Source organism: Protomyctophum parallelum (assembly GCF_964188405.1).
Source record: "Protomyctophum parallelum genome assembly, chromosome: 1".
In the NCBI taxonomy this organism is placed as follows: Eukaryota; Metazoa; Chordata; class Actinopteri; order Myctophiformes; family Myctophidae; genus Protomyctophum; species Protomyctophum parallelum.
Window position 1 is genome coordinate 86,002,987 of NC_139697.1, and position 26,180 is coordinate 86,029,166.

Sequence of the window (26,180 nt, forward strand, 5' to 3'; positions counted from 1 at the left end):
AAATCAAACTCATAGACTGAGTCTAGACCAAGGGGACATCTGCCAAAACAGGCCAGACCCCATTCTGAAGGCAGTCAAATTACACAGGACCCTGGGGATCAGTCTCTCTCCAAGGAGAATGCTGTTTTTTTCTCTGCTGTGGCAAATGAGATTTCCAGCATGCGTCAGGGAGAACTTATGCTACCGCCCAGACGTCAATATAAGGATATCAGGGGTGGACTCTGACTGTGAGCGTGTTCCTGTAATGGGCCTAGAGTGTAGCTGTGTGTTCCAGTAATGGGCCTAGCCCTAGTGTGTAGCTGTGTGTTGTCAACGATTGATTGATTGATTGATTGATTGATTGATTTGATTTTATGGACGAAGACGACAATTTAACATGTTAAATTAAGAACACTTCATTCCAACATGGTTCCTGGCTGACTTTAGAGAACAGTCCACAGCAAGAGATTTCACTCCACATTTTTATTTTTAGCTCTTGTAACATCATTACTTAATGACTTTCTGGTCCATGGTATGCTGCAGTTGGTTGGTTCTCATTGACATATCACAGGCTGCATCATTGGTATATTTTCATTTATAAAGCCATTCTTGGTGATCTGCTTCCTTACATTTACTCCGAATTCAATTTGGTTAAAAATGGTCTAAACCTCAGATCAAATACCTGGCTGGTATTTACGGTGTGTAGTGCCACCCTTCAAATCTGAGGGGGGTACAAAAAATGGCTTTCTTTGGCCCCTGGTCGTGGAATGACCTGCAGTCCAGACTAAAATGGGCCTTGAAAGTTCAATTAAGAATTTCAAAAGGATCATCAAGCACGCGCACACACACACACACACACACACACACACACACACACACACACACACACACACACACACACACACACACACACACACACACACACACACACACACACACACACACACACACACACACACACACACACACACACACACACACACACACACACACACACACACACACACACACACACACACACACACACAGGCTCCTGGGAGTACATGCAGTCTAGTCTAGTCTACACCGTTAAATTACAGCACACAGATGAAAGCTACCCTCAGGGGTGGGTGGGATGATTTTGGGGGGGTGGTTGGAGTGTGCTCTTTGAGCTTAATGGTTCAGTAAGCCAGGTTTGTTTCTCGGGCTTTATTCCAGATTTCTGAAAACATGAAGCCAGATTGAGCGCACAGTCACACACAAACTCGCACTCACGTTCTTCTTCCAAATGCTGAGGGCGATCCACAACTAACAGGTGGCCCTGGCCTGGAAATGGAGCCAGTGCTCACACAACAGCCCCACAGGCAGAGCGGAGCGGAGCACAGCGGAGCGGATGAGGGGGGGAGAGAGAGTCCAGGTCCAACAGGAAAAACAAAACAACTTGGAGGAAATTAGAGGGGCTAACTATGTGGTCATCCCTTGGGCTCTGCTAACAATGGCAGCTAGGGGGGCTAAGTTTCCTGTTCAGTTAGAATTTACACAGAGATAGTGTGGAAAGCAGTCGCCCTGTTATTTTTAGCACAGCATTTTGCCAAACACACCGACCGGCACATGGCCTATATTCTACCTCCCCACATTCCCTGGGTCCTAATAACGAGGCCCCATGACCCTCCTCCCACAAAGGTTGCGTGGGAGGAGCCGGGTACTGAAGGACAGGTCAAGTGTGAGGCACTTCATCTGACGGCTTCATTATCCTCCTGGTTGATTGACAATGAGCAAGCAGTTAGTGATTGGAGTGTGACCAGCTCAAGGGCGCTTCATCAGGAACATGCGTGAGGCTGTTACAGGGATCAGACCTGCAGCCCTCAGACAGGGTTTGCCACTTACCTTGTGTTTCTTTCCAGGCTCACGTTCGCCGCCTGCCTTATCCTTCTTGTTGGAGAAGGTGAACTTGACGTCCCCTTCCTCGAAGGCGTAGGGGTCCACCTCCGGCTCGTGGTCGCCGTCCACAATGGCAGCAGCCAGGTACTGGTTCTGTCGGGCCCGGTACATCTGAAGACGCTCCTCTGACACCTTCAGAGGCCACTTGGATGTAGACATCAGTCTGTTGACAAGGCAGAGAAGTGATGAGGATTGTGGGATATTGTGCACGTGCTCGTCAAAGAGCTGCTGGTTGTGTGGCACAGACAGATGTTTTTACAGTACCACTATTGCCCTTTTTAAGACCCTGTTTATACTTGCATCTGATTACTCAAGGTGCCTTTTAATGCTAGGTAATTGTGTCTAACCAGATAAAAATGTGCAAATGCATTGTAGACACATTGAAAAGCAGCTTTGTCAAGCCAACTCTTGATGTGGTTTGAGAAATCTTATTTACATTAGGATATAATGGATATATCCATATATTATTTACTATTCATATATTATATATAAATAATAATATATATACATTTATTATCCATATATTAATATATAACTCTATGGCTCTGTCTGGCAAGCTGGCAAGCAACGCTTTCTCTCTCCTCCTCTCTCGTCTCATGCTGATTCAATGCTGTGCAGCCAGCGTGCTGCGCACGTATGCAGTGATGCAACTCAGGAAAGGCGCAAGACTCCTGTCCTCTCTCTTAAAAGTTTCCTCCCATAAACTTCACTTGAAAATTACGTTTAAGAAACTTTAATAATTATGTTGCTTCAACGCTTCTCTGCTTCAGTGCCAGGCACAGCGCGTCTCTCTGTCTCTAGACTCCTCGCTGATGCAACACGGTGTAGGCTTGTAGATCAGCTCTGTTCCCTGCGCCTCCATTAAAAGGGAAAATCAATAAATGGCGTGTGACTGCGTGTCTGAGAGAACCGAAATTGAATTATTGTAATGGGTACCCGGTACCCAAGCACGTTTGGTTCGGTACATGCTTGGTCCTGAGGTTCGGGACCCACCCCTAGTACTGATTGGTCATACATCTCAGATAAACACATTCATATTTGTTCAGTGTGGTTCATTAGAAACTGATGTAACCATGACTTTGACCTACTAGTTGTTGCTCCTCACCACTACCATAGAGATGAAGGGGAGGGATGTAGAGTGAACACAGAAAACTACTGGCCGCTCTGTAGGAGCAGAGAGGGATTGACCCATCTTATGTTCCCTCTCTCTCTCACCCCTCTCCTCTTCTTCCCACCCTCCCCTCTCTCATTGTGCCTGGAGAGCACTGGTGTGAGGTGACAGTGCGCAGTTGCCTGGGCCAGAGATTAGTGACCATTCAAAGCCGTGGCCATGAGGATTACAACACTCCAGAATAGTCCTGCCCAGCAGTCGGACCCTTGGGATTGCACAACCCCAGCGTTAATTCCCAATGTGGCCGCCATTCAGTGGACTGTTGGCCAGTCCTGCCTGCTTCAACGCCCACTGGACAAGATACGTCTCCCAGCCCCATCTCTCCCGCCATCCATGCATGCCTCACTTAATACTTTACTAGCACAATACAAAGGGGCTAGTGCTTATGTTTCAGTGCCAATTCTATGATGATGCCTTCCAGGATGATAGCCACGTTCCCAACTGAGCCCATTCCAAAGTGTGCTCCCGGTTAGCCAGAGGGCAGCATTTTTATCAATGGAGTGAGTTTAACACAGGTCATTACAACAACAGAGGAGAGGCATGTTTTCATCTACCGCTGCTCTCCCTCCGCACCTCCCCCTTGGTTCAGTGCGTGCATGAGAGCGCATGCATGCATGTGTACGCAGCGTGTTAGGGAATCAATGCGTACTGCTTGCCCTGCACATTAGTGACGTATGATGTCAAAAGGGCACATAGCGAGAGATTTAGCTGTGTGGCTGTAGTGCAACGCAGAACATTCTGAGGCTGGGGGAGTGAGGGGGGATCAGGCGGGGAGGTGTGTGTGTGAGGGGGGTTTCGAGAGGTAGAGGGAGAGTGCCGGTTTTCCACCCCCACCCTATCTCAGAATATTGGTATGGTCTTCAACAGATCCACTGGGACATCGGTTGGACTAAAGCCTCTTCTGCATCATTCTCTACGCTCTCCAGAAGCCATGGAGAACAGTATAGCTGGCGGACTGACAGGATGTCACTCACTCTGTGATGGACACCACGTCCTGTCCTGCCGCGACCTCGTCCCTCAGCTTGTCCCCGGGCAGCAGCGGCGTGGGCAACTCTGCTTCTTTCCTGCGGGGAAGGTTGAAGAACCTCCAGGGGGCGTGGGAGCTGTCCTCCTCTAAGTTGACTGCTGCCCCCAAGTACACGGTGGGCTCCAGAGGCTCGGGGTAGCCTGTATGATGATGATTATGGTGGTTGCTGTTGTTGTTCTGGTGGTGGTGGTGGTGGTGGTGGTGGTGGTGATGGTGATGGGGGAAGTGCTGGGCGATGCCCTCGAGCCCCCCTCCGGGCTCCTCGCCGCCGCCCTTTGCCCCTATGAGGCAGGGCTCGGGCGGTGGCTGGTAGAAGTGCTGGCTGTTGGGGGTGGAGGGGTTCTTCATTCCCTCCCCTTGCTCGTCGCCTCGCTCGCAGGGGTGAGGGCTGAGCGGGGGAGGTTGGGGCGAGCCGGCCTGCTCCGATGGGGCCGTGCCGACGCCTCCGCCGTGGAGCTGGGGGGGCTTGGAGATGGCCGATACGTCGGTGGAGCGGATGCCGGGGAAGCGGCCCCCGTCCTGCCCCCTCATGGTGAGCCTCTGGCCCGCTGCCACCTCATTCTCCATAGAGGCGTCATCGCTGGTCGGGCTGCGGTGATGGAAGGGCGTCTGGGGTCTCTTCTGCTGCTTGTCACCCTTCTCAGGCTTCTCTCCCCCGGCCTTGTGCTTGGTGGGGGTCTGGGAGGGCTGTCCTGCAGACGGGGGTTGGCCTGGGGTGCTGCCTGACCGCTGCTTCACCGCTTTGTGTCTGTGTGCACATGGGAAAGTGGAAATATGTCAGAGAATTGAATCTGTTTTAAGTTGACACAACTTAAAAATTGTGTGGATATATTATGGACAATTCCCACGATGGTCCAGAGATGTCTTAAACCTAAATCAACACAAAAAACAAACAAACAAACCCTTAAATGACCTGGTCCTGTATCATCTGGCCCTGCCATCTAGCAGCCATTAGTTTATGCTTTAAGCTGACAGAGGGTTCTAGACCTCACCATTATTGACCAGACAGACAGACAGACAAACAGACACAGACACAGACACAGACACAGACACAGACACACACACACACACACACACACACACACACACACACACACACACACACACACACACACACACACACACACACACACACACACACACACACACACACACACACACACACACACACACACACACACACACACACACACACACACACACCTGCTATTGCCGTATCACTATCTACAAACCTTTACCTTTAGTTTAGTGGAAAAACACTTAATTCTGAGTAATGCCATGACTGGGCCATCTGGGTTCAAGTGCTAGTAGACAGATGTTTCATTATGAAGAGACTGAGAACAGCCCCCCCCCCACCCCCCATCTTCCCACATGTGGCATTAACCTTACAATGCATTCATGTTGATCTAGATAGAACACCTGGAAAGTGTCCTTATCTCGTCCAGAGGAAGGAAGCCTCCTCCGTCTCCTCCTCCTGTCTGCCTACGTTCTCAATGTATGTATGTGTGTCAGCAGTACTGGCTGCTTGTTAGCTGGAGCACGCCAATACCAGAACAGTGATGTCTGTGTTTATTTTGAACAATCAGTGATTCCTAAGTCTATATATGTCTGGGTGACCACTGAGAGGACTAGACGGTGGTGCAGAGCTATTCTAATCTCCTTTAATGGGTATTTGTGAGTACAGACAACTACATGGCAGGACGCACGCATGCACGCACAGCACGCGCACACTAGGCCAGCCATGTCTACATTGGGTGGAAAGGTAGCCTTGTAAGAGAAATTCCCCAATGGAGGTATAACCATGCCTAGTCCCATTTAATAATACCTGGTTATAGAAGTGACTGTGTTCACTCTTTAAGCACTCAAGAATAATTTTAGTTTCTAGACCCTTTTTAGGAGACAAGAATGGAAATCCCTAAAGCTTGAGTTTTTGGCAACATTGGCCTTGGTTTTTTTGATACTGTGACAGGACAGGAAATATCTGGACTGAAGACTGAAATGTTACAGGGACAATTCAATTGCTAATGGATCAAAGACACAGGAACCTTCTAAATTCTACAGTCCACTGTTTCCAAACAAACACCCTTGGCCTATGGCCCTATAGCAATGATTACTATTTTCTATTTCACTATTTCACTTTAATGAAGAAAATCGGATTTCTGGTGCAAGACCCAGGCAAACCCATTCAACACATGCATGTATCTGCAGCTGACAAGTGCACAGTAACATGCAGCCTCGGGTGCAAGGTGTCTTGCACTCTGAGTATTTGTGTGAGTGTGTGATTGTGAGCACAGACAGACAGCAGAGGGGGTTTGCGCTGACTACATCTTTTCCCTTTCTGAGCTCCCAGTCATATAGAAGCAGAGGAACTGTTACTCTACGACTGTGCCTGTCTCCATCCGAGGAGATGAGAAGGCAAGGCGACAACTATACCAGCACATATTAGCCCGCTCCCACACGCCACTGGCTCATTTGTCAGCATTAGACCCGTGTAGACGCGTGCTGTGTCCCTAAAGTGTCCCATCGGAGGTCAAACTATTCTTTCTCTCTCGCATTATTCCCATCAGCGTGGGAATAAAATGTTTGCCTTCCAGAAACACACACCAGCGAGGGGTTTCGATCCCGGCATGGCTGTCACTTAGTCAAGATAGTGATGAATTGAAAAATGAAGAATAATATCCTTGTCACAACTCCTGGGCAAGGGGGTTGCAGACATTATTTTTGCTGAGCCAAAATCTTCAGAGCCCTGTCTGAGCTGCAGTGCGTACTTTTGTGCATCGTCGTTTAAACATCACTGACGGTATGAGCACGTCTGACCGCGCCAATCAACTCCAGGCCGTGAAGTCATGCCACTCACCTGGAGCAGTTGCAGCTCGACCTCTGCGAATTCTCCACAAAATCCCAGGATCCCAGTCTTTCACTCAGCTCCTCGTCACAGGGACCGTTGGTCGTTGCTGAGAATTTGCGTCTGAGGAGAGAAAAGCAATGTGAAGAAGCACTTTGCAATCAGCACATTTAAGCCATTGCAAGTTTTTGTAATTATTACTTAATTTACTTTTGTTAACAATAGCAAGATCAATGTTATACTTTGTCTTACAATTTACAATTTAGGCATTTAGCAGACGCTCTTAATCCAGAGCGACTTACATTTAAGCAAGAACAAAATCATGGGAATACATCACATAAAAGCATTTATCATGAAACATGCGTAAGCTAAGAAGGTAACAGCGGAATATCTATATGATGAAACTATACATACACTATACATAATAAACTATACATATTCACTACTATGCTATACATATGTACTATGGCGTGCTATGACTATATACAATACAATTATAGTGCTGTCTACATAACATGCTATAAGTCTGTGTCAAATGCTATCTAAGCCAACATAAATGCTATCTAAGGGGTTAGGGTAAGTAAGTCTTGCGTAGTGAAGATCATTCCCAAAATAGGGACACCTGGTGGAAAGTGTTGCATGTGTGTGTGTGTGTGTGTGTGTGTGCGTGCGTGTGTGCAACATTACTTGTTCTGGGCTCGGTTGATATTGCATTCCTGCCAGACCCGCTCCGCCATCTGGCTGGCTAGCCGCCGTGGGATCTTGCCCCCATGGTGGCTGGTGGTGTCTGCGCTGAAGCCATCCGCTGATGAGGACAGCCTCACCCACTTCTGGGCTGAGTGGGAATCCACTGGTGGAGGGAGGGTGGAGTGTGTGGTTAGTGGGCAGCTTGGCCACATCACAAATATAATTATATCAGCTCAACATCTTAAGATAATAACGTCTAAAAATGAACTCAGTTATTTCACACAAAATGTGCCGATTACATATTTTGCCATGGTCCTTGACCTTGCATAATGTAAACGTTATGCAGTTACGTTATCAATTATTGGAATCAAGGTCCATAATTAATGTTTTGCTGTAAATGTCTGATCTCATACTACAGAAGACAACATAGTACAGAAAAAAAGGTTTGGCGTTAAAATTCGGATGCTCGTACGAGGAGAGCATCCCATGTCGATAACTGCTTGTGGGTGTTTTAGCTAGTGTTGTGTGGGATTGACTGTCTGGGTTTGCTGTTCCCTTTGGCTAAATAGACATAGCAATCGTTATAAATGCTTCACCTCAATGAACAAAACTGCTTTATAAAAACAGTGTTGGCGTTACTAGCATGACAGAATCAAGGATTTTCTACATGCATAGATCATCAACAATAGCCTTTAGGTTTCACATTCTCTTGTAGAGACAATACATCACTGCATTGTATAGTTATTATGCGCCCAATTCATAGTCCAATTCATATTTTTCTTTCTGTGAATCTCTGTAAGCTTGTAGATCATCTATTTCCATTATATAAAAAATTGAAAGTATAAAATGATTAAATATGGCCTATTATGGCCATAATAATAATACACATGTATACAATTTATATAGTGCTTTTCGAGGTACTCAAAGTCGCTTTACAGAACAGAAAAATAAAAACGATTTTATTAGAAAAATAAAATAGTTAAAAGGTAGTAGATATTACATTAATTAGTTAGATTATTAGTACTGTCATTGTCAGTCATTTATTATTTGTCATATACTATATCTGTCCTGTGCCTAAAAGGCAGTGTCCAACACAATTAGTCAGGCAATTATTACTATTACAATTTGTGGTCAAGTTAACATTTCCCGTTGGTGACAGTCCTACATACCGGTGGTACCTGTCTGCGCCTCCTCGGGTGAGGTGGGAGGAGTGAGGGTCACGGAGGAGATGGCGGGCTCTCGCTGGCGAACAGGCACTTGGTGGCCACCCGAGTAGACAGCGGTGCAGTGGGAGGACCCCACAGGGGCCACGGAGGGGATGTCGGACTGAGGCACCAGCACCAGACAGGCTGGGTAAACCATCCGCACACCACCTGGACATTAGCAGTGGTGGGAAGCACATTTACTCACGTACAGTACTTAAAGGTGTAGTGAAACGGAAAGGGTGGGCATTTTATTTTGAAGTTTCAGCTTGAAACGCTGGCTCTGAAGTTTATAAACCAATCAGAGCGTCGCATCCCTCCAGGCTATGGGAGAGGAAGTCTCTCACGTGCAGTGTCATTTGTAAACAAAGTGACAGAGAGACATGGGGAAAAGCCAGCGGATTATTTCGAACCTTTACTCAACCTATATACATATTTTAGCGTGACGAGTAAGTTTAAACAAGTAAAATACTGTTGGATGTCATCTTGAATGAGATAAAAAACGGAGTAGTTCTTTAATCAAAACCAGCTGTGTGGAGCAGGACAATGAAGCATGGGAATCAAACTGGTGAGCTTCATTTTGTCACAGTCTGTGACGTGTTATGTTTTCTTGTGTACCCTGTTCTTGGTTTTTGTTATTGTTTTACCTTTCTGTTGTGTTCCTGTGATTTTGATGTTTTGTATTTTCCTCGTTTCTTAGTTGCAGTTTTGCCTTACACTGTGAACCTTTATTTTGTAGTCATGTTTTGTGCCTTCCTGTCTGCCCCTGTAGTTCTGTTCCTGTCTTGTCTCACTAGTCCTGTGATTGCCCATGTTTCCACCTGTGTCCCCTTAGTGATCCCCAGCCTATCCCAGTGTTGATTGTCAGTGGTGTTCACCTGTGTCTAGTTTTCCCATGTCTATAAGTATGCCCTTGTGTTTTCAGTTCTTTGTTCGTTCGTAAATTGTAAGTCAGTGGTTTTTTGCGCCTCATGATTTTCCATGTTCCTAGTGTTTTCCCTTGCTCCTAGTTTTTTCCTCGTGCTCCTGTGTATGTTCCTGATTTTGGTTAATAAAACCCCCTTGTATTCGACCTGCCTGTCCTCTGCCTTTGTCTGCGCTTGGGTCCAACACCTGCCTGTCCCGAACCGTGACACATTTTTATTGGCTTTTATCGATGTGGGCCTCGACACGTCATAACGCAGCACGTTTTCGTTTTCAGGAAGTAATTAAAAAAATATTTTTTGGCATCCATTGTTACTCTAGGTATGCCCATATGATGACCACGGATATGGTCTAAAAGTGTGAAAAACGTTTTTTTCTTAACCACGAACAATGGCTGAATAAAGTAAAATCAATTAGAGGCTACAAAATGAGCAATTTATTAAGAAATGGACGCCCTTTACGCGCATCGAGATTTAACTTTACCAAGATGTATTTCTACAAAGAGATTATGAATGTTTAATGTGATATATGATTGTACAATATGTGGGTAGATGCGCACTGTGTGATAGTGTCTATAAAAATATGTATGGTACGTTCTGTAACTCGCATCTACTATTTATCATTCTCTTTGATTGATGGACCCTTACCCTTTTTTCTTCTATTTATTTTCTTTATTTTTTCTTTCATGTCGGTTGACTGAATTACTGGATCAGATGTTGTCTTTCATGTTTACATTTCTTCACTTTATTATTATTATTATTATTTATGACTATTATTATTTTTTCAACGTGTACTTCTTCCACCACTGAAAATAACAAATCATCACAGGTCAAAACCAAAAGGCAGAGTATTGGCTGACCGGCGTGTCCTACTTACCGACGAGGACCTCCACGGAGGCCAACGAGTCGTCCTCCCAGTCCATGTCCTCCGTCTTGTCCCCCGATGGGACGCCCTCCTTGGCGCGAGGGCTGATGGGATAGAACTGGTTCCACTCCTCGATCAGCTTCTGGGTGGGAGGGTCCGACAGCTTGAACGACTGGCCGGTCAGGGTTCCGTTCAAGCCGAATGGACTCAAGATCACTAGTGGTCGGAGGAGAAAAACAGGGGAAAGGAAGAGGGGATGGGATGAAGACGGGGGAGAGAAAGACACTCAGCATCAGTTCCATTTTTAAATCTCAGGGAGGCGACACAATCAAAAAAGCAATCCAGTATCACTCCCACCCCGATCCCCCTTCCTCATCCCTGCACACCCAGCCAAATCAGCAGCAGCAGTCTGACCTTTTCTGCCGCCACTGGACCCAGCCTGTCCCGCGCGGCTCGCCAAATACTTACAGAGCAATACACATGCCAATTATTGGCAAGCGGCGGCCTCTGAGAGCCCATAAACACAGCCTTATAAAGGACCACTCCATGGCTAACACACTCCACTGCACAGCCGTGCGGGAGTCATCCACAGAGCCGATCAGTCTGCCTATAGAACGCTCTTACATCAATCACCACAACAGCACAACATGCATAATGCATATGCCCTAAGGAGGCATTGGCACATCAGTATGGTCGGATATGTATATGTTCATGTATGTGTGCATACTGTATATACAATATACATACATACATGTATGTATACCAGTATAAACACAGTGTACAGTCAGACACACACACACCCTGTCTCTTGCACATCTGGAAAACTCATTACAGTGTCGCACGCACGCACGCACACACTCACACACTCACGCAAACACGCACGCACGCACTCACAAACACACACACGCACGCACGCACGCACGCACGCACGCACGCACGCATGCATGCACGCACACACGCGCACACACACACACACACACACACACACACACACACACACACACACACACAGCTTGTGTGGAAGCGGGTGAATATAAATGGCGCAGAGAGGAGAGTGGCTGGGTGGGTGTGCGGGTGACCATTTGTTAATGTCCCTCTCCTCTCAGCTCATCCAGTGTGTGTCATTACTAGACTGGATGGCCTCTGTCCCCCAGTATCGATCCTGTGGCTGGGCCAGAGCACAGCTTCCAGGATGGAAGGAGACAAGAGGGAGGAAAAATAAGAGAGAGGGGTGGAAAAAAGAAAGAGGAGATACATTAGCAGTCTTCCAGCAGAGACGGCCCGGGGATGAGGAGGGGGGGGGGGATGAGGCATCATCATGATGCTGAGCATCATCATTCACATCCCTCCGACATTTCAAAGGAACCAGTCAGGTCAGTACGATCAGGAAGTACGCAAGATACCCAATATATTATGTGGCCAGGATATGCTGAAGCCCTTTTAGTGGCCCTTTAAAATAGACCCTCATTGTGCAACACTGGTGTTCAATTCAGTAGAGCTGCAACAGTTCATTGACTACATCAATTTAATCAATTATCAGAAATAATCAATTTTCATAGTTTTCAATCAGTTTAAACAAAATCAAATAAAAACATGCCTCTTGTTCATTTGATTTATTGAAAATGTAATGGAGAGAATAATGTAATTAATTAAGAAACTAATCGATAGTTATATTGATTAGTTATAGCCGTTATAGTGATCAAATGTTAGGAATAGGAACTAAAAAGGGCAAAGGAAGGTCTCTACAGAAGCAATGCATTTAGTTAATTGAGTCATTCACAGTTGCTTTACGATGAATGCCACTGTGTTTTGGTTTACAAAAGCATCAAATACACCACTTGTGTGCCAGGAGGATATAATTCATACCATCAAGCTGGATTCTGAACGCCTCCTAGCGTAATACCTCACATATTACAAACTCAGCGCAGAATGGATTGAGAGTGAGAAGTAACTGCCATTTAACAATAACAACAACAGAACTAGGGTCATTGACATTACATGGAGGGGAGTGCTCAGTGCAGCACACAACACAATATCAAGCTTTGGCTGATCACATTAGGTTTAATTAAATTCAAGCTCACTTGCGCCCTCCCCCACATGCGTTTCTTGCAGTGCACGCACACAATATAACCCCGAGGCCTGTGTGCTTGTAGTTGGGCGAGCGGGATCAAATACGGCACAATCATGGAAACGGTTCGCTCGTTTCCCCCCCCCCCCCCCCCCCTCCCACACACCCGTTCATCCTCCTCTTTCACTCTGAGGCTCGATCTCTCCTCTGGCTCCCCTGAAGACATGTCAAACGTGTTCAGATCAGTGTAATGGGCTGGGAGTTCATTACATTCTCTCTCTGCGCCCTTTTATGAGGTCACATCCTGGAGAGGGCTTGCTGCCTGCCGGCGCGCTCTGCCGCACGGTAAACCAAGCTTGGCAGAGGTGACGAGGAGGGGGGGGAGTGGTGGTGGGGGTGGAGAGATGGAGCTGGATGAAAGTCAACCCTTCCTTTCCGCTACGCCTGGCCAGCTAGAGAGGAGATGAAAATTTTGAACGGTGAAAACATGCACCTGTCTCGATGATGCGCAACGCGGTGGATGCAACAAGGACACTGTGCTGATGCTGAAGCATACACGTTGTGTGTGGTGGAGTTCATTAGGTCACATGCATCACTGATACGATGGTCGAAAAACATTTAGCGTGCCGTGAACCGTGACCGCAGTCCACTGAACTACCGGATCACGATGCGCCGTTTCAGGCAGCCACTAGCCAAGTGACTAAGGAGCCATGCTATCGACCTGCGGTGACAAATCTCATCCTCAGTGTAGTGGAGTAGAGCGCCATTAAGCTGCAATAATGTTTTTTTCTTAAACCAGCACTAGTCTATAACTAGAAGACAGAAGAGAGCTATTATTAGCTTCTCCTCCAGAGACAGAGAGACACTCTCCCCAACTGATCACTGTTGTAAGGAGTCAAACGCATCACTCTGCTGCTGAGAGACGGTGCACAGAAAACACTGTAATGGAGTGGAGGAAGCTGAGAGAGACAGAGAGAGACATGTTTAGAGGTCAAACAGCCACCAGGCTTGTGAGGCGGGCACTGATGTCATCCCAGCAGTAGTCCCCAAGATAAATGATCTCAAAACACACAGAGAACGTTAGACTTCTCTTGGTGAAGAAGGCAGGGGATTCATTGACTTCAAACAGAATCCAGTTAAAGATCACACTTGCAATCTACGTAGGTGTTGTGAATATCTGTCTGCGCATTAGCATGTTTTAATCGGTCCATGGCAATATCTGTCCCATCATGTAAGTGAGTGTAATGTGCTTAATGATGATGACGCTGCTATGAAAACACAGAGGAAGTGATAAAAGGATAATTACAGCCATCAGATAATTTTAATAGCCATCGTATTATCATTTACGGTCAGTTAGTGAGAATATTTTGTTCCCCTTTTAACTCTCATCACCTCACCATAATTCATTGTATTAACATATCTTGTATACACTGATATTAACCCTCCCTACTACCTTGGTAACAACACGTGCATACACACAGACACATGCACAAGTATCACAACCTCACTTAGAGCTATCTGTCAAAATATATCCCAACATTGCACAGTAGGGGGGTTACAGAAATGCTTTACGATACATTACTTAATTACTTTGAGAAGCTTTGAGAAGCTCAGGGGGGCTTTTGCTCGCTTATTTAAGTCAACAAAGCCAGAGTCTTTATACTTTCAGAAGATTACCCGGTACCCACATTGAAAATGCTATCCCACTGTAATGCACAACGCTGCTTACTTCCTCACTCTCACAATTCAACTCCGTACCGTTATATACACAGTAGCTGTATATATTTCAATATATTATGTCCATCATGTTGGAGCACGCATGCACGCACGTACACAGTCAGTGGTACATATTTCAATGTTGCTTGCAAACATCCTACTGGGGATACTAGCAACAACAGTATTGGCTCTTTGTTTCTGCACAGTTCCAATCATCCAATGAGGCTGGTCGCTGGTACCTTGGAAAGGGCTGGAGGCCTGCTGAGCCAGGGTGAGGTGCTCCTCTGTCAAGTGGTAGACAGGCTGGTGCTGGTTGATCTCCACGCTGGTGCACACGTTACTCTCGCCGTGCAAGAAGAAGGTGAAGGCACACGAGAGGTGCTCGCTGTAGGAGAGAGAGAAACAGACAGAGAGGAGGAGGGAGGTAAGGATTAGGGTTGTTGGGGATGTCCGGTGTTACACGTGCTGCAGGCACACACTTGCCCACCGATAACATGGTTTTACTTCTTTTTTTTCTTCTTTTTTTTTCAATGTTTTAAAAATGTTCTTTTATACAACCCATTTAGTTCATATTCATATGACACCCATGTTCTTGTAGGCGTTATATCATACTTACTGTCGGGCTGTACAATTATTATTATTATGAAGTGAAAGTTTGTCTCTGTCTGCATCTACAGTGGACTGCAGTGCTCACAGCACAAGCGAGTCACAGCAGTGTCATATTTCACGCAGCACGGTAGGTGTAGAGGAAGAAAGAAGGCTCTAAAGTTTACTTGACAACAGCTTCATTGAACTCAGCATGAGCTTATGCCTGCATGAGTGTTTATTTACTTAACAACTTGTAGGCAACCTGTAGGCTGTTGCTACTTCCTCCAGGTTTTCCTGTTTGTGTCTGGCTCAATGCTAGGCAGGCGCTTCAAGTAGGACGCCTGCATGGTTTACAACGTTAATTAAGTTATTTAAAGCAGAGCACCAGCACCACATTGATGGACGTGCACAGTGAATGAACGAATGAATGAATGAACGAACGAACGAACAAATTAATTAATTTAATTGAAATAGGCTATGCTCATGCACATCGGAATTACTGGTGTTGACTTGCATTTATTCATTTGTAGGAAAATCACACAGCGGTAACCCTAGTAAGGATCACTTTAATTGCACCTGGGAGCAGGGCTCTGATGAATAATCCAACACAGCAAAGGAAGTGAAATGACGAACCACAGATCACAGAATGTCCCAGACTGTTTTCCCTTAGGGTTAAAACAACCAAAAAAAAGAAACAAAAAAAAAAGGAAAAGCTTTTAGGAGCTCTAAAACATTTGGGGGGTGGAGACAACATAATGTGAGGCTTTACAGTTGCTAAGTATTCTTCATATTTTTAGTCAGTGACTCGTCAATGTTAAGAGATGTTTGAGCAGAATGAATATGTTTCTGGCCATGGTCACGGTAATAGATGGGGGATACGACTCGAGGCGGAGAAGAAAGAAGAGGAAAAAAGGGTTTTCACACTGTTTTTAGTGTGGTCTAGTTTAATTTATTTAGTTTACAATGTAGGCTACAGAATGCATGATTCTCAAACAAAGAGAAAATATACTTTGTAGTCTGTACCAGATTTAGCTACTAGCTAATTTCCATCTGTGTGTGGCAGACTGATAGGGGAAATGACAGAGAAATGACAAGAGCTTCATCCTAGCATTTCAGGTATAACACAAAGCAGAGACAGAGACATGTCGTGCTACTTCACATGCATCACAATTCACATGTCAGAGAATTGCTGGATTCCTCATTTGACTTGATATAAAGGATTATGTGACAGGAAACAAAAAAAAAAAAAAAATCTTGTATACAACATTGTATGGAAAACTGCTCTATTTTTTATAAAACTCCACAATGGTGCTTTTTTATGTTTTCTCCAAGTAAGGGAGTGGCCAGTAACAGGGCTGTGAGTTAGAAACTGAGAGGAAACATTGAGACACTCATTTCCACTGTAGCAGCACATTTTCAGTTTTTAACAAAAGTTGTGATTATGTTATGGTACAACTCAGACAATTTGTGTTGCACCCAGTTTTAACATTTTCCTGACTTGATCAAGTGGTACTTACTTGTGGGAACTTTGTGTAGACCACATAGCCAACACCACATGAAAGCACTACTGTATGTTCCACTATGTTTTACAATTGTTCTTCCAAGATCTCATATCTGCTCTTCAGTTCTGTGGCCGCCGCAACAAAATGCATCACAATGCATGATTGTGTCTGGCAGTAAACAGATGAGATTTCCCAATGTCTTTTAAAGGTTTATGCAATTGTGGACAAGATTTTATCATAGCACGTCTTTTAAGGGTTAGTAGTACACTTAAATTGGTACCAAAGAAAATCTCATGTTCTGAGAGTGTATGCAACCGTGTTTCCATTCCAATTAAATCTAATACTTTCAATTAATTGGAGGTAAAAGCTTCATGCTCATTTCCACATTACACATTACATTACGATACAGTATATCTTAACAATCTTTTGAAAGACCCTGGAAAACATGTATTATTATGTAACCTGGTAAGCTTTGCAGAACATCACTGGGATGAGGTTTGCTGCTACAGGCATGTTGTACAACACCTTTGCAGCTCAGAAACTCACACACACACACACACACACACGCACACGCACACGCACACACACACACCCCACAACCACTTTTATGCTCAAAACAACGCTTGCCTGTAGAGAGAGGGATTGACACAGTTTTTTCCCTCTAACAGGACACGCACACAGTCGCACACACACAAAAGCAATTGATGGACCAACTGAAAGTGGCCACAGTAAATTTGGGGGAGTGGATCAAACAGGAGAGATGGGGAGGATTTGGTTAAGCAAATATGACTCAAGTGTCTCTTTCTCTCTACACCCCCCACGCCAATCCCTCCACCCATCTTCCTGTCACACCTACTGCTGCAGAGGATTATATACAAAGAAAGACAGCGCAGAGAGAAAGAGAGAGAGAGAGAGAGAGAGAGAGAGAGAGAGAGAGAGAGAGAGAGAGAGAGAGAGAGAGAGAGAGAGAGAGAGCGAATCAGACCCGTCTGAACTGAGTGGGTGTCTGACTATTGGCTGTCAGACTATGTAGTCTGTACTGTACTGTACTGTACTGTACTGTACTGTACTGTACTGTACTGTACTGCCTCTCATCATGCACCTGTGCATGTGCTATATCTATATCTATATCATTGTGTAATATTCACAGTCTGGCAGCTAATACACCTGTTATTATATAGCGAGAAAGAGAGAGAGAGAGACTGTGTAGCTGGGACATCTTCACTCATGGTCTTGCTGCATCAACACCAGTAAACACCCAGCTCAATTTAGCCCTGAGTTAAGGATCGCCTACTTGCTGATGGTTTCAATCAGCACTTACGTTTCAGGGATAAGGTAGACCAAGAAACAAGGCTGGTGAAGGTCTCAGAACAACCGGCGTTACCGGAGGAGTTATAGTACTTATAGAACAACTGCACAGATAATAAGCTGTGTGAACCAAAGACACAGAGGGGGCAAGCAGACAGGTGAGCACATGACCTGGGGGTGTACACATACATGGGAGGTGGGGGATTGGTCCATATGTTTACTGCTTGTCTCCACCCCAGGAGAGCTGACACCCTAAACTACAATGGGTGGGTTCCTGCAACACTGTGTGTGTGTGTGAGTGAGTGAGTGAGTGAGTGAGTGAGTGAGTGAGTGAGTGAGTGAGTGAGTGAGTGAGTGAGTGAGTGAGTGAGTGAGTGAGTGAGTGAGTGAGTGAGTGAGTGAGTGAGTGAGTGAGTGTGTGTGTGAGTGAGTGAGTGAGTGAGTGAGTGAGTGAGTGAGTGAGTGAGTGAGTGAGTGAGTGAGTGAGTGAGTGAGTGAGTGAGTGCGTGCGTGCGTGCGTGCGTGCGTGCGTGCGTGCGTGCGTGCGTGCGTGCGTGCGTGCGTGCGTGCGTGCGTGCGTGCGTGCGTGCGTGCGTGCGTGCGTGCGTGCGTGCGTGCGTGCGTGCGCGCGTGCGTGCGTGCGCACACGCATGCACTCGAGGAGGTAGCGGAAAAAATAAAAATAAATGACCATCCACCTGGGTGGGTGTGAGAGAGAAGGGGGGGTGTAGAAGGGGGGCTGTCTGCCCCACCATCTTTACTAGCACCTCCACAGCTGGAGGGAGGGGTCTAGTCAGGTCTAGACAGGAGACGGAGTGACACGAGACTCGAGAGACAGACAGCCAGAGAGAGAGAGACCTGGAAAACAAAGAGAGAGAGAGAGAGAGAGAGAGAGAGAGAGAGAGAGAGAGAGAGAGAGAGAGAGAGAGAGAGAGCAAGAGAAGGAGGGCGAAAGATAGAGCTGAGGTGCATTACCGCCAGGCTCTCGCCTGTCTGCATTCTGCAGACATAAACAGAACTGCAGTCTAGCAGCCCACTCGGTTCACACACACACACACACCAACAACAACAACAGACGTGACACCACACACTGAGGACTGGATACATCTGTGTTTGTCAGGCTGCACAGTGAGCTCAAGGTGGATGGCTGCCATCTGTGGTTCGCTAGACAGCAGTACAGCGCCACACACACACACACACACACACACACACACACAGACTTCTTGTTTCACTTATTAAAGTGGCATTAGACCTTTTATTTTCTCCTCATCTGAGGTGTTTAATGACATTTACAGGTATGCCAGATGTTGGCATTCACACTATATCGTTATTACTTTTCGTACCTAACCTGTTGTGACATTTTACTAATCTATCAGTTAATTGTTCTTGCTATCCGTATTCAGAGAATGTAAACATTATAAGCCACCATAATGAGTACTGCGAGTGTGAAATTTGTGCTGAAAAAGAGGTGTTTCTGAAAAATCTACTTGTGTTGTGATTAGTGTGGTTGTTAGTAATTGTGACCATAGGTTGCAGTTTATTATGAAAACCTGCAAAACATGTTAGTCCGTCCGTCCGTCAGTCACGCCTCGTGACGTGCTACAAATATGGCCAATACATTATTGTGCTCGCCCAGCAGTCTGCTGTCACCCAGGTGGATGGATGCAGCAGTCTGCTGTCACCCAGGTGGATGGATGCAGCAGTCTGCTGTCACCCAGGTGGATGGATGCAGCAGTCTGCTGTCACCCAGGTGGATGGATGCAGCAGTCTGCTGTCACCCAGGTGGATGGATGCAGCAGTCTGCTGTAATCCAGGTGGATGGATGCAGCAGTCTGCTGTCACCCAGGTGGATGGATGCAGCAGTCTGCTGTCACCCAGGTGGATGGATGCACATGGATCCGCCACTTCTCGCACTCAGGGCGTCTTACTGGAAATATTCACTATGTTGGTGTGACAAAAAAACACCCAAAACGATAATCTTCCAAATATTACACATTGTTCAGAGGATTCTCTCTACATAACCCCCAAAATACTATACAAAATATAAGAAATCAATCAGGCTAATTTTAGGGTTGTGGTCATCTGCCTGTGCACTGTATTGCCCACTGTGCTAGATGCAGAACCACACCCACAGTCAAACAGAAAAAGCAAAACAAAAAAAGCCTGGATTTAACTTGGCTCATGTTGAACTCTGTGGAAAAATGTGCTGCACAATCACATTAGGACTGGCTGTCTGTAGGGACACATCACCCAGGGCATCCTTTGTCCTGCGTGTGTGCGTGCGTGTACGTGTGTTTGTGATGTGATGTGCTTGTTAGGGCCAAAATCTCAACTCTTCCGCAAACATACCTGCTCCATTGCATAAACACCTCTGCGTCTGCCTTACGCCAGGGCTCCACCGGGCGCGTTGCGTCTGCTCGAGTCATGACAACGTCAACGTCACGCTAGAGGTGCTCCACCGCAGGCTTTTGAAAACTGCGCGTCAGCAACATTATTTTATACATGACTGGACGCGTGCGTGCGTAAAAAAATGAACCGGGGCAATTTTTTTGTCACCGAACGCAGCACAACGCAACGCAACGCGGACAGTGGAGCCACCCTCCATTGATTAAAAGGGAACATTCCCGACCATGCAAGGCACCAAGCTGCACATTAGGAGCAATTAGGGGGTCAGAGACTTGCTCAAGGACAATTCGACACTAACTCTGGGGGAGCCCGGGTTCGAACTGGGAACCTTGCTGTTTCCATCTTGTGTGCTCGTATTATATGAAGGCATTAAATACTTTGATATTAGACTGAAAGAAACTGCTGTCCAAAGTAGCGGGCTGTTGATGACTGAAACAACAACTTTCTAGTCCTATGGATGAGTTGGTGGGAATCTCTGCTAATGCACACATATTTATTTCTGTCTTTACCAGTCACTTTACCACGTTGGTTCACACACTCAGTGTGAAAGGAGAGCCCAGGGGCCAAGCTGGCCGCCGGCCACTGACAAATAGCCACAGGTTATTTTTAATCTCCCTTCCTCTCCGTCTCCGCTGCTACCTGCCGTCCCAAACCAAGACACTCTGCTCTCCATCTATTAACAGGAAGATGACCTGTCCTCTCTTTGCTCTCTTTCTCACACTGAGCTCGGGCACGCACGCACACACACACACACACGCGCACACGCGCACACGCGCACACGCACACACGCACACACGCACACACGCACACACGCACACACGCACACACGCACACACGCACACACGCACACACGCACACACGCACACACGCACACACGCACACACGCACACACACACACACACACACACACACACACACACACCTCTAGGTCCCGAAACAGACCTGCACCGAGATGCAAATGAATAGTGACCTTTGACTGGTATAAGGAGACAATACATTCATCCACATTGTATTTGGAGCCGGGCCCCATAACAAAAGGAGGGCAGGTGTGCACATTTAGTCTTCAACTGACACAGCATGGAAATGACATGAGGCAAAGGGCATTTCCAACCTCTAGCTTGGCAGGTTGAGACTGAATGAGGGTTTTAGCCTCTGGACAGTCACATCATTCTGTCTGTTGTGCTTCAGCACTGTATGGCTAACCAGACATTTGGCTAGGTCTGCACAACGTATGGTCTTATTAAGGTCACACATTGCAATATTAGGTTAATTATGTTTGTTGAACAAACTATTTGTGTAGCATCCTGGCAAGGTGTACACAATGAGCTGAAAGCACCCAGGAGTAACAGAGCAGAGAAATAAAGTCTAATGCTACAAATGATATATTTAGCAGGACTGTATATTCAAGGGTCAATAATGATCAGAAACTTGTTTGTTTGTCATTATTGTACAGTACACCATGTAATCTAATCAGCTACATTGCATTGAACTTTAGACACTTTCTCCAACTATGTGGCATGTTTCATGATGCCTCACATCCTGCAAATTGGACTTGCATTTTCAGGACACAAAACATCTTTCTTAATGTCATCTCATTATATTATATATATATATATCATTTGAAGGATGAATGTGTCATTGTTGTCAAAGCTAAAACATTTACCATAAACTATATACCATAAATTCTTAACTGAAAACTACTGTAGTGTTCACCATTAATTTACTTAAGAAAGCACCATGTATATTATTTTCTTATTCAGAGATTAGGTATTGACAGAAATGAACAAACTGGGCCATGCCTCTTTAGTGACACTGCTGTGCTATTAATCATTATTTACTACAGGACAATATTCTATTCTACAATATACTCCCAGACGTGCATCACACACATAACCAACATGCACACATAGGACAATTTAAAGATGGAGTGCCACCATTTTTTTCCACCCTAAAACATGATCATCAGGTATTATTACAATAGAAGGGGGAAGAACTTTTTCCAAAAAGTGTACAGTATTTGTTAAAATCATGCTTTTATGTGGACACGCCCACCAGTTCATTAAGTATGCCTGGATTGCCTGGTGGGTGGTGATGGGTGGTGATCCACCTGAACTGAAGCCGCACCCACAGCTGTAGTTGTATGATAAAGGGGGAGGGGTTAGGGGAGGGGCTGATAGTGTGGTGTCACTATATTACTGTTTACTTCATTGGCCTGTTTGACTGTCAAGGGTTCAGCCTCCAAGAAACCCTAAATACAAAGTTAATACACCATTGCACATAAAAACAACTCCAGGGTGTCTAATGAAGTACTGTCACCTCATAGACACATGAAAAACTGGAAAAATACAAAAATTGTGGCACTCCATCTTTAAAGTTAAAGGTAAGTGATAGTGAAGAGAGAAGCAAACTGAAGTCTTTCCCCTATGCATTCAGCAGCAGCACCCCACCAAAAAGGTAAAGAAAGAAGTCCTCTAAAAAAGAACAGATCTACAAGCTATCACCGGCGACCGCTGCCTGATGGGAGTATATATTAACTAGACACCACTGCTCATTACTGTACAAAATGTACAAAATGTGTACTTAAGACAGTCTTCTGGTGCTGACAAAAATATTTTGGGAGAGCAAAAAGTGTCCAGCGCCTCTCTTATAACTCCATCCCAGGAGAAAGAGTGGGTAGAGAAGAGATGCTAACATTCCATACATGTTTGTGGGGCTTGGCCAGCCGTGCTTCTAACAACAGAGCTTCTGCTCATCCGCTGTGCGCTTCCTCATGAGTTGTTCATAACAAGTGTCACACCCATTAAAGGACCACTTAACCACTTTTCAAACTATCTTCAAGACTTCATATAATTAATATGACAAAATAGCACTTTTTTGTCCTACTCTGTCTATGTCTGTGGGCAGGTCATAAACCCATCTTGCAGTGATATAAATCGATGGGGAATCCAAGCTAATAGAAACTGTAGGCTTTCTATTCATGAAAAGTTACAATACAATAATGGAAGCAGTCTTTCTCGCGATAATAAAAATCTTCTTGTGCAGTCAATAGAGGGCTATTAAAAAAGTATATACGTCAGCCGCAGACAATGTGTTCACAAGCAAGCTGTGAGCTGTGAGGTATAGCTGCTATTTTTAATAGACAACACTAAAAACTAACTTGACACATGCTTTTCCGGTTGTAATGGATTCACCTCAGAGTTAAATGAACCCTTACACTTGTTTACATTCGCACACTCTCAGTGGATAGATTAACAGACAGTATATGACTGTATGACATCGTTAGGCACTAGAGTGAGTGTGTGTGTGTGTGTGTGTGTGTGTGTGTGTGTGTGTGTGTGTGTGTGTGTGTGTGTGTGTGTGTGTGTGTGTGTGTGTGGCGTGGGGGCGCATCACCTTGTTACTGTGATCAGTGGTGAGGTGACTTGTTGTGACAGACCATGTGCTTAGTCATAGACTTAGTCGTGACACACAACAAGAGGAAGTGTTGGCATCATTAGTGCGTAATGTTGGCATAACATTGATAATGTGCTTAAAATAAAATAAAAGCTCTCCTCCCGTGAGCAGGTCGTTTGTGATTCCAAAGCCGTTTAGCAGCTCTGATGACATGGAGCCAATATCAATCACATCTCATTAATACATAATAATACATTTGGACGCATCCTGCTGTGTATAGTTGTATACAACACAATACACTGCTTTTCACTTCATCATTCAAGTTTGAGCCAATAACAAATATGCGATTATTACCATATAATCTCAAATAGTAGGCCGGCAGCAAATAGCCGTTGGGAACTTAATAGCCACCGGGGGTTTGACCCCATTTTGCTTATTAAATGTGAATGATGCATGGGTCTGAATAAACGCCGGTGCGATAAATTTTTTATCAACTGACAGCAGTAAAAAAAAAAAAAACATTAGACAATGAATTAGATAATTATTAAAATAATTATTCGTTTCAAGAAGTGAATAGCAATGAATGGGACGTGGGGACATATATTACAGGTAGGTACCATATTTGCTCTGGAGGATTTGGCAGCAGCAGCGCAGAAAGAGAGAGAAAGAGAGAGAGGGGAGAGAGACAGAGAGGGAAATGCGGCTGAGAGAGGGAGATATTTGAAAGAGAAAAAGGCCAGTGCTGTGCTGGACCAGCAGAGATGTTTCCAGGGTGATGTCATCTTCCCTACTGTCTGACCACCTGACCGCTGGGAAACAAGAGCACTGTCTGCTGCCAAGGGATACCAGCCGTGCACGCGCACACGCACACACGCACACACACACACACACACACACACACACACACACACACACACACACACACACACAATACCGCTAAGAAGTGCAAAACCAAAAGTCTTACAAGCCAGAAGCCACACATTCACTCATGCAGAAAAGCAAAGCTGTATTACTTTGAATTGATTTCCTTCCACCACAAATAGCGGAGAGCCACTTTATACTGTATATCTCAGAGTCAGAGTATGAGAATGGCAGAGAAGAAAAAGACAAAACATAGAAAGAAATCCAATTGCACGTTCATCAGAGGGATACGCCGCTAAGCTTTGAGAGGAGCAGCCGAAGGAGCCTAGGAGAAGACTAAAGATAGCGTCACGCAACAAAGTACCATGAAAGGCAATCATATTCGCTATTACACTCAAAAAGCAACAGGTCAAACTGCTTGGCAACAGCATACAGAAGCAGAGATTTCTGTTGTTTTGTCATATGGCTAAATCTCAGTGTGAACAGGGACTTAGTACTCAGTGTGAACAGGGACTTAGTACTCCTTACAATTCTTAGGAACTGGAGCCCATGTTAGTTATTTTCATATGGAGTCTCTGGGTCATTGCAGGTTGACGACGAAGACGTCTTTAGACCTGCCCTTCTCTGTTCTGTCTCTGACAGACCTCCAATGGTGTGGGGAGATGGGAGGAATGGGAGGAATGCTGGGCAGGAGGGAGGACTATGAAGGCAGGGGAAGTCCTTGGAGGGGAGTGAAGGAAATCAGGGGAAATGTAAAGACGACATAATACCCTCCTTTTTTACAGTTACAAATCATGTTTTTTGTCTATGTGTTCATGTTAATGATTTTTTTGAGTTTTTTTGCACACTGCCAGACCATGGACAGCGCTCGAACCATTTAGGAAGTTTTTTAAAGAAATCACACCTGTGTGAAGTGAGGGGCGCTCTTATCATCATACATCATCTCATTCTTGCCAATCACAATTTACGTCCTCACTTGTCCGTCTACACTTTTCTGCCCTCACTTTCATCTTCAATAATATGTACTTTGCTCAGCCAATCAAATCATCGCTATGGGGTGATCAGCCAATCAAAAGCCAATGTTTGTTTTTACACAAACCCAGAAAGCTGGGCATAGGAGGGGCTAGTGCCCCTCAAAAATATACCTTGCGCACATGAAGCTGGGTTACACAAGCACCTGTGTGTGAGTGTGTGCATGCGTGCGTGCGTGCATGCGTGCGTGTGTGCGTGCGTGCGTGCGTGCATGTGTGTGTGTGTGTGTGTGTGTGTGTGTGTGTGTGCGCACGTGCACGCAGTGCAGTGCAGTGCCTGTTCGTGTGCACACAAGCAACACGCGCAATGTATTTCTGTATTTATTTAGTAGGCAAAGCCAAGAGAAAAGAGGAGACAAAACTTGTATTGGGGCTGCTTGATCAACCAGTGCACTCGAGCACATCGTTTTGTAGTTTTCCCTTTTCTAATAACGGCAGGCTGTTTATTCTATGCTTAATGTTTTTTGCACAGAAGCACACACTTTATCATTCTATCAAATTGTGCATTATGGCAATACTATATTTATATTGCAAATAAAGAAAATCCAATTATATTAAACAAATGGGCTATCAAAGTGAACAAATGAAAGACACATTTGAAAGTTACCAGTGTAGACTGTAGAGAGTCCTCCTCAGGAGACATTCTCACAGACTGTAGAGAGTCCTCCTCAGGAGACATTCTCACAGA

The 26,180-nt window shown here is 45.4% G+C and overlaps 1 protein-coding gene across 1 annotated transcript in view; it reads right to left on the minus strand.

Moving 5' to 3' along the window:
- The window catches only part of med13a (mediator complex subunit 13a), an 82,145-nt gene that overhangs the window by 22,238 nt on the left and 33,727 nt on the right, over positions 1 to 26,180 (minus strand). The window contains exons 4-10 of the mRNA XM_083775411.1: positions 14,643 to 14,788; positions 10,632 to 10,835; positions 8,799 to 9,002; positions 7,630 to 7,792; positions 6,955 to 7,065; positions 4,045 to 4,845; positions 1,846 to 2,062 (exon numbers count right to left, since the gene is read on the minus strand). Coding sequence (XP_083631537.1) covers positions 1,846 to 2,062; positions 4,045 to 4,845; positions 6,955 to 7,065; positions 7,630 to 7,792; positions 8,799 to 9,002; positions 10,632 to 10,835; positions 14,643 to 14,788 — 1,846 coding nt within the window. The remainder of the gene's footprint in view (positions 1 to 1,845; positions 2,063 to 4,044; positions 4,846 to 6,954; positions 7,066 to 7,629; positions 7,793 to 8,798; positions 9,003 to 10,631; positions 10,836 to 14,642; positions 14,789 to 26,180) is intronic.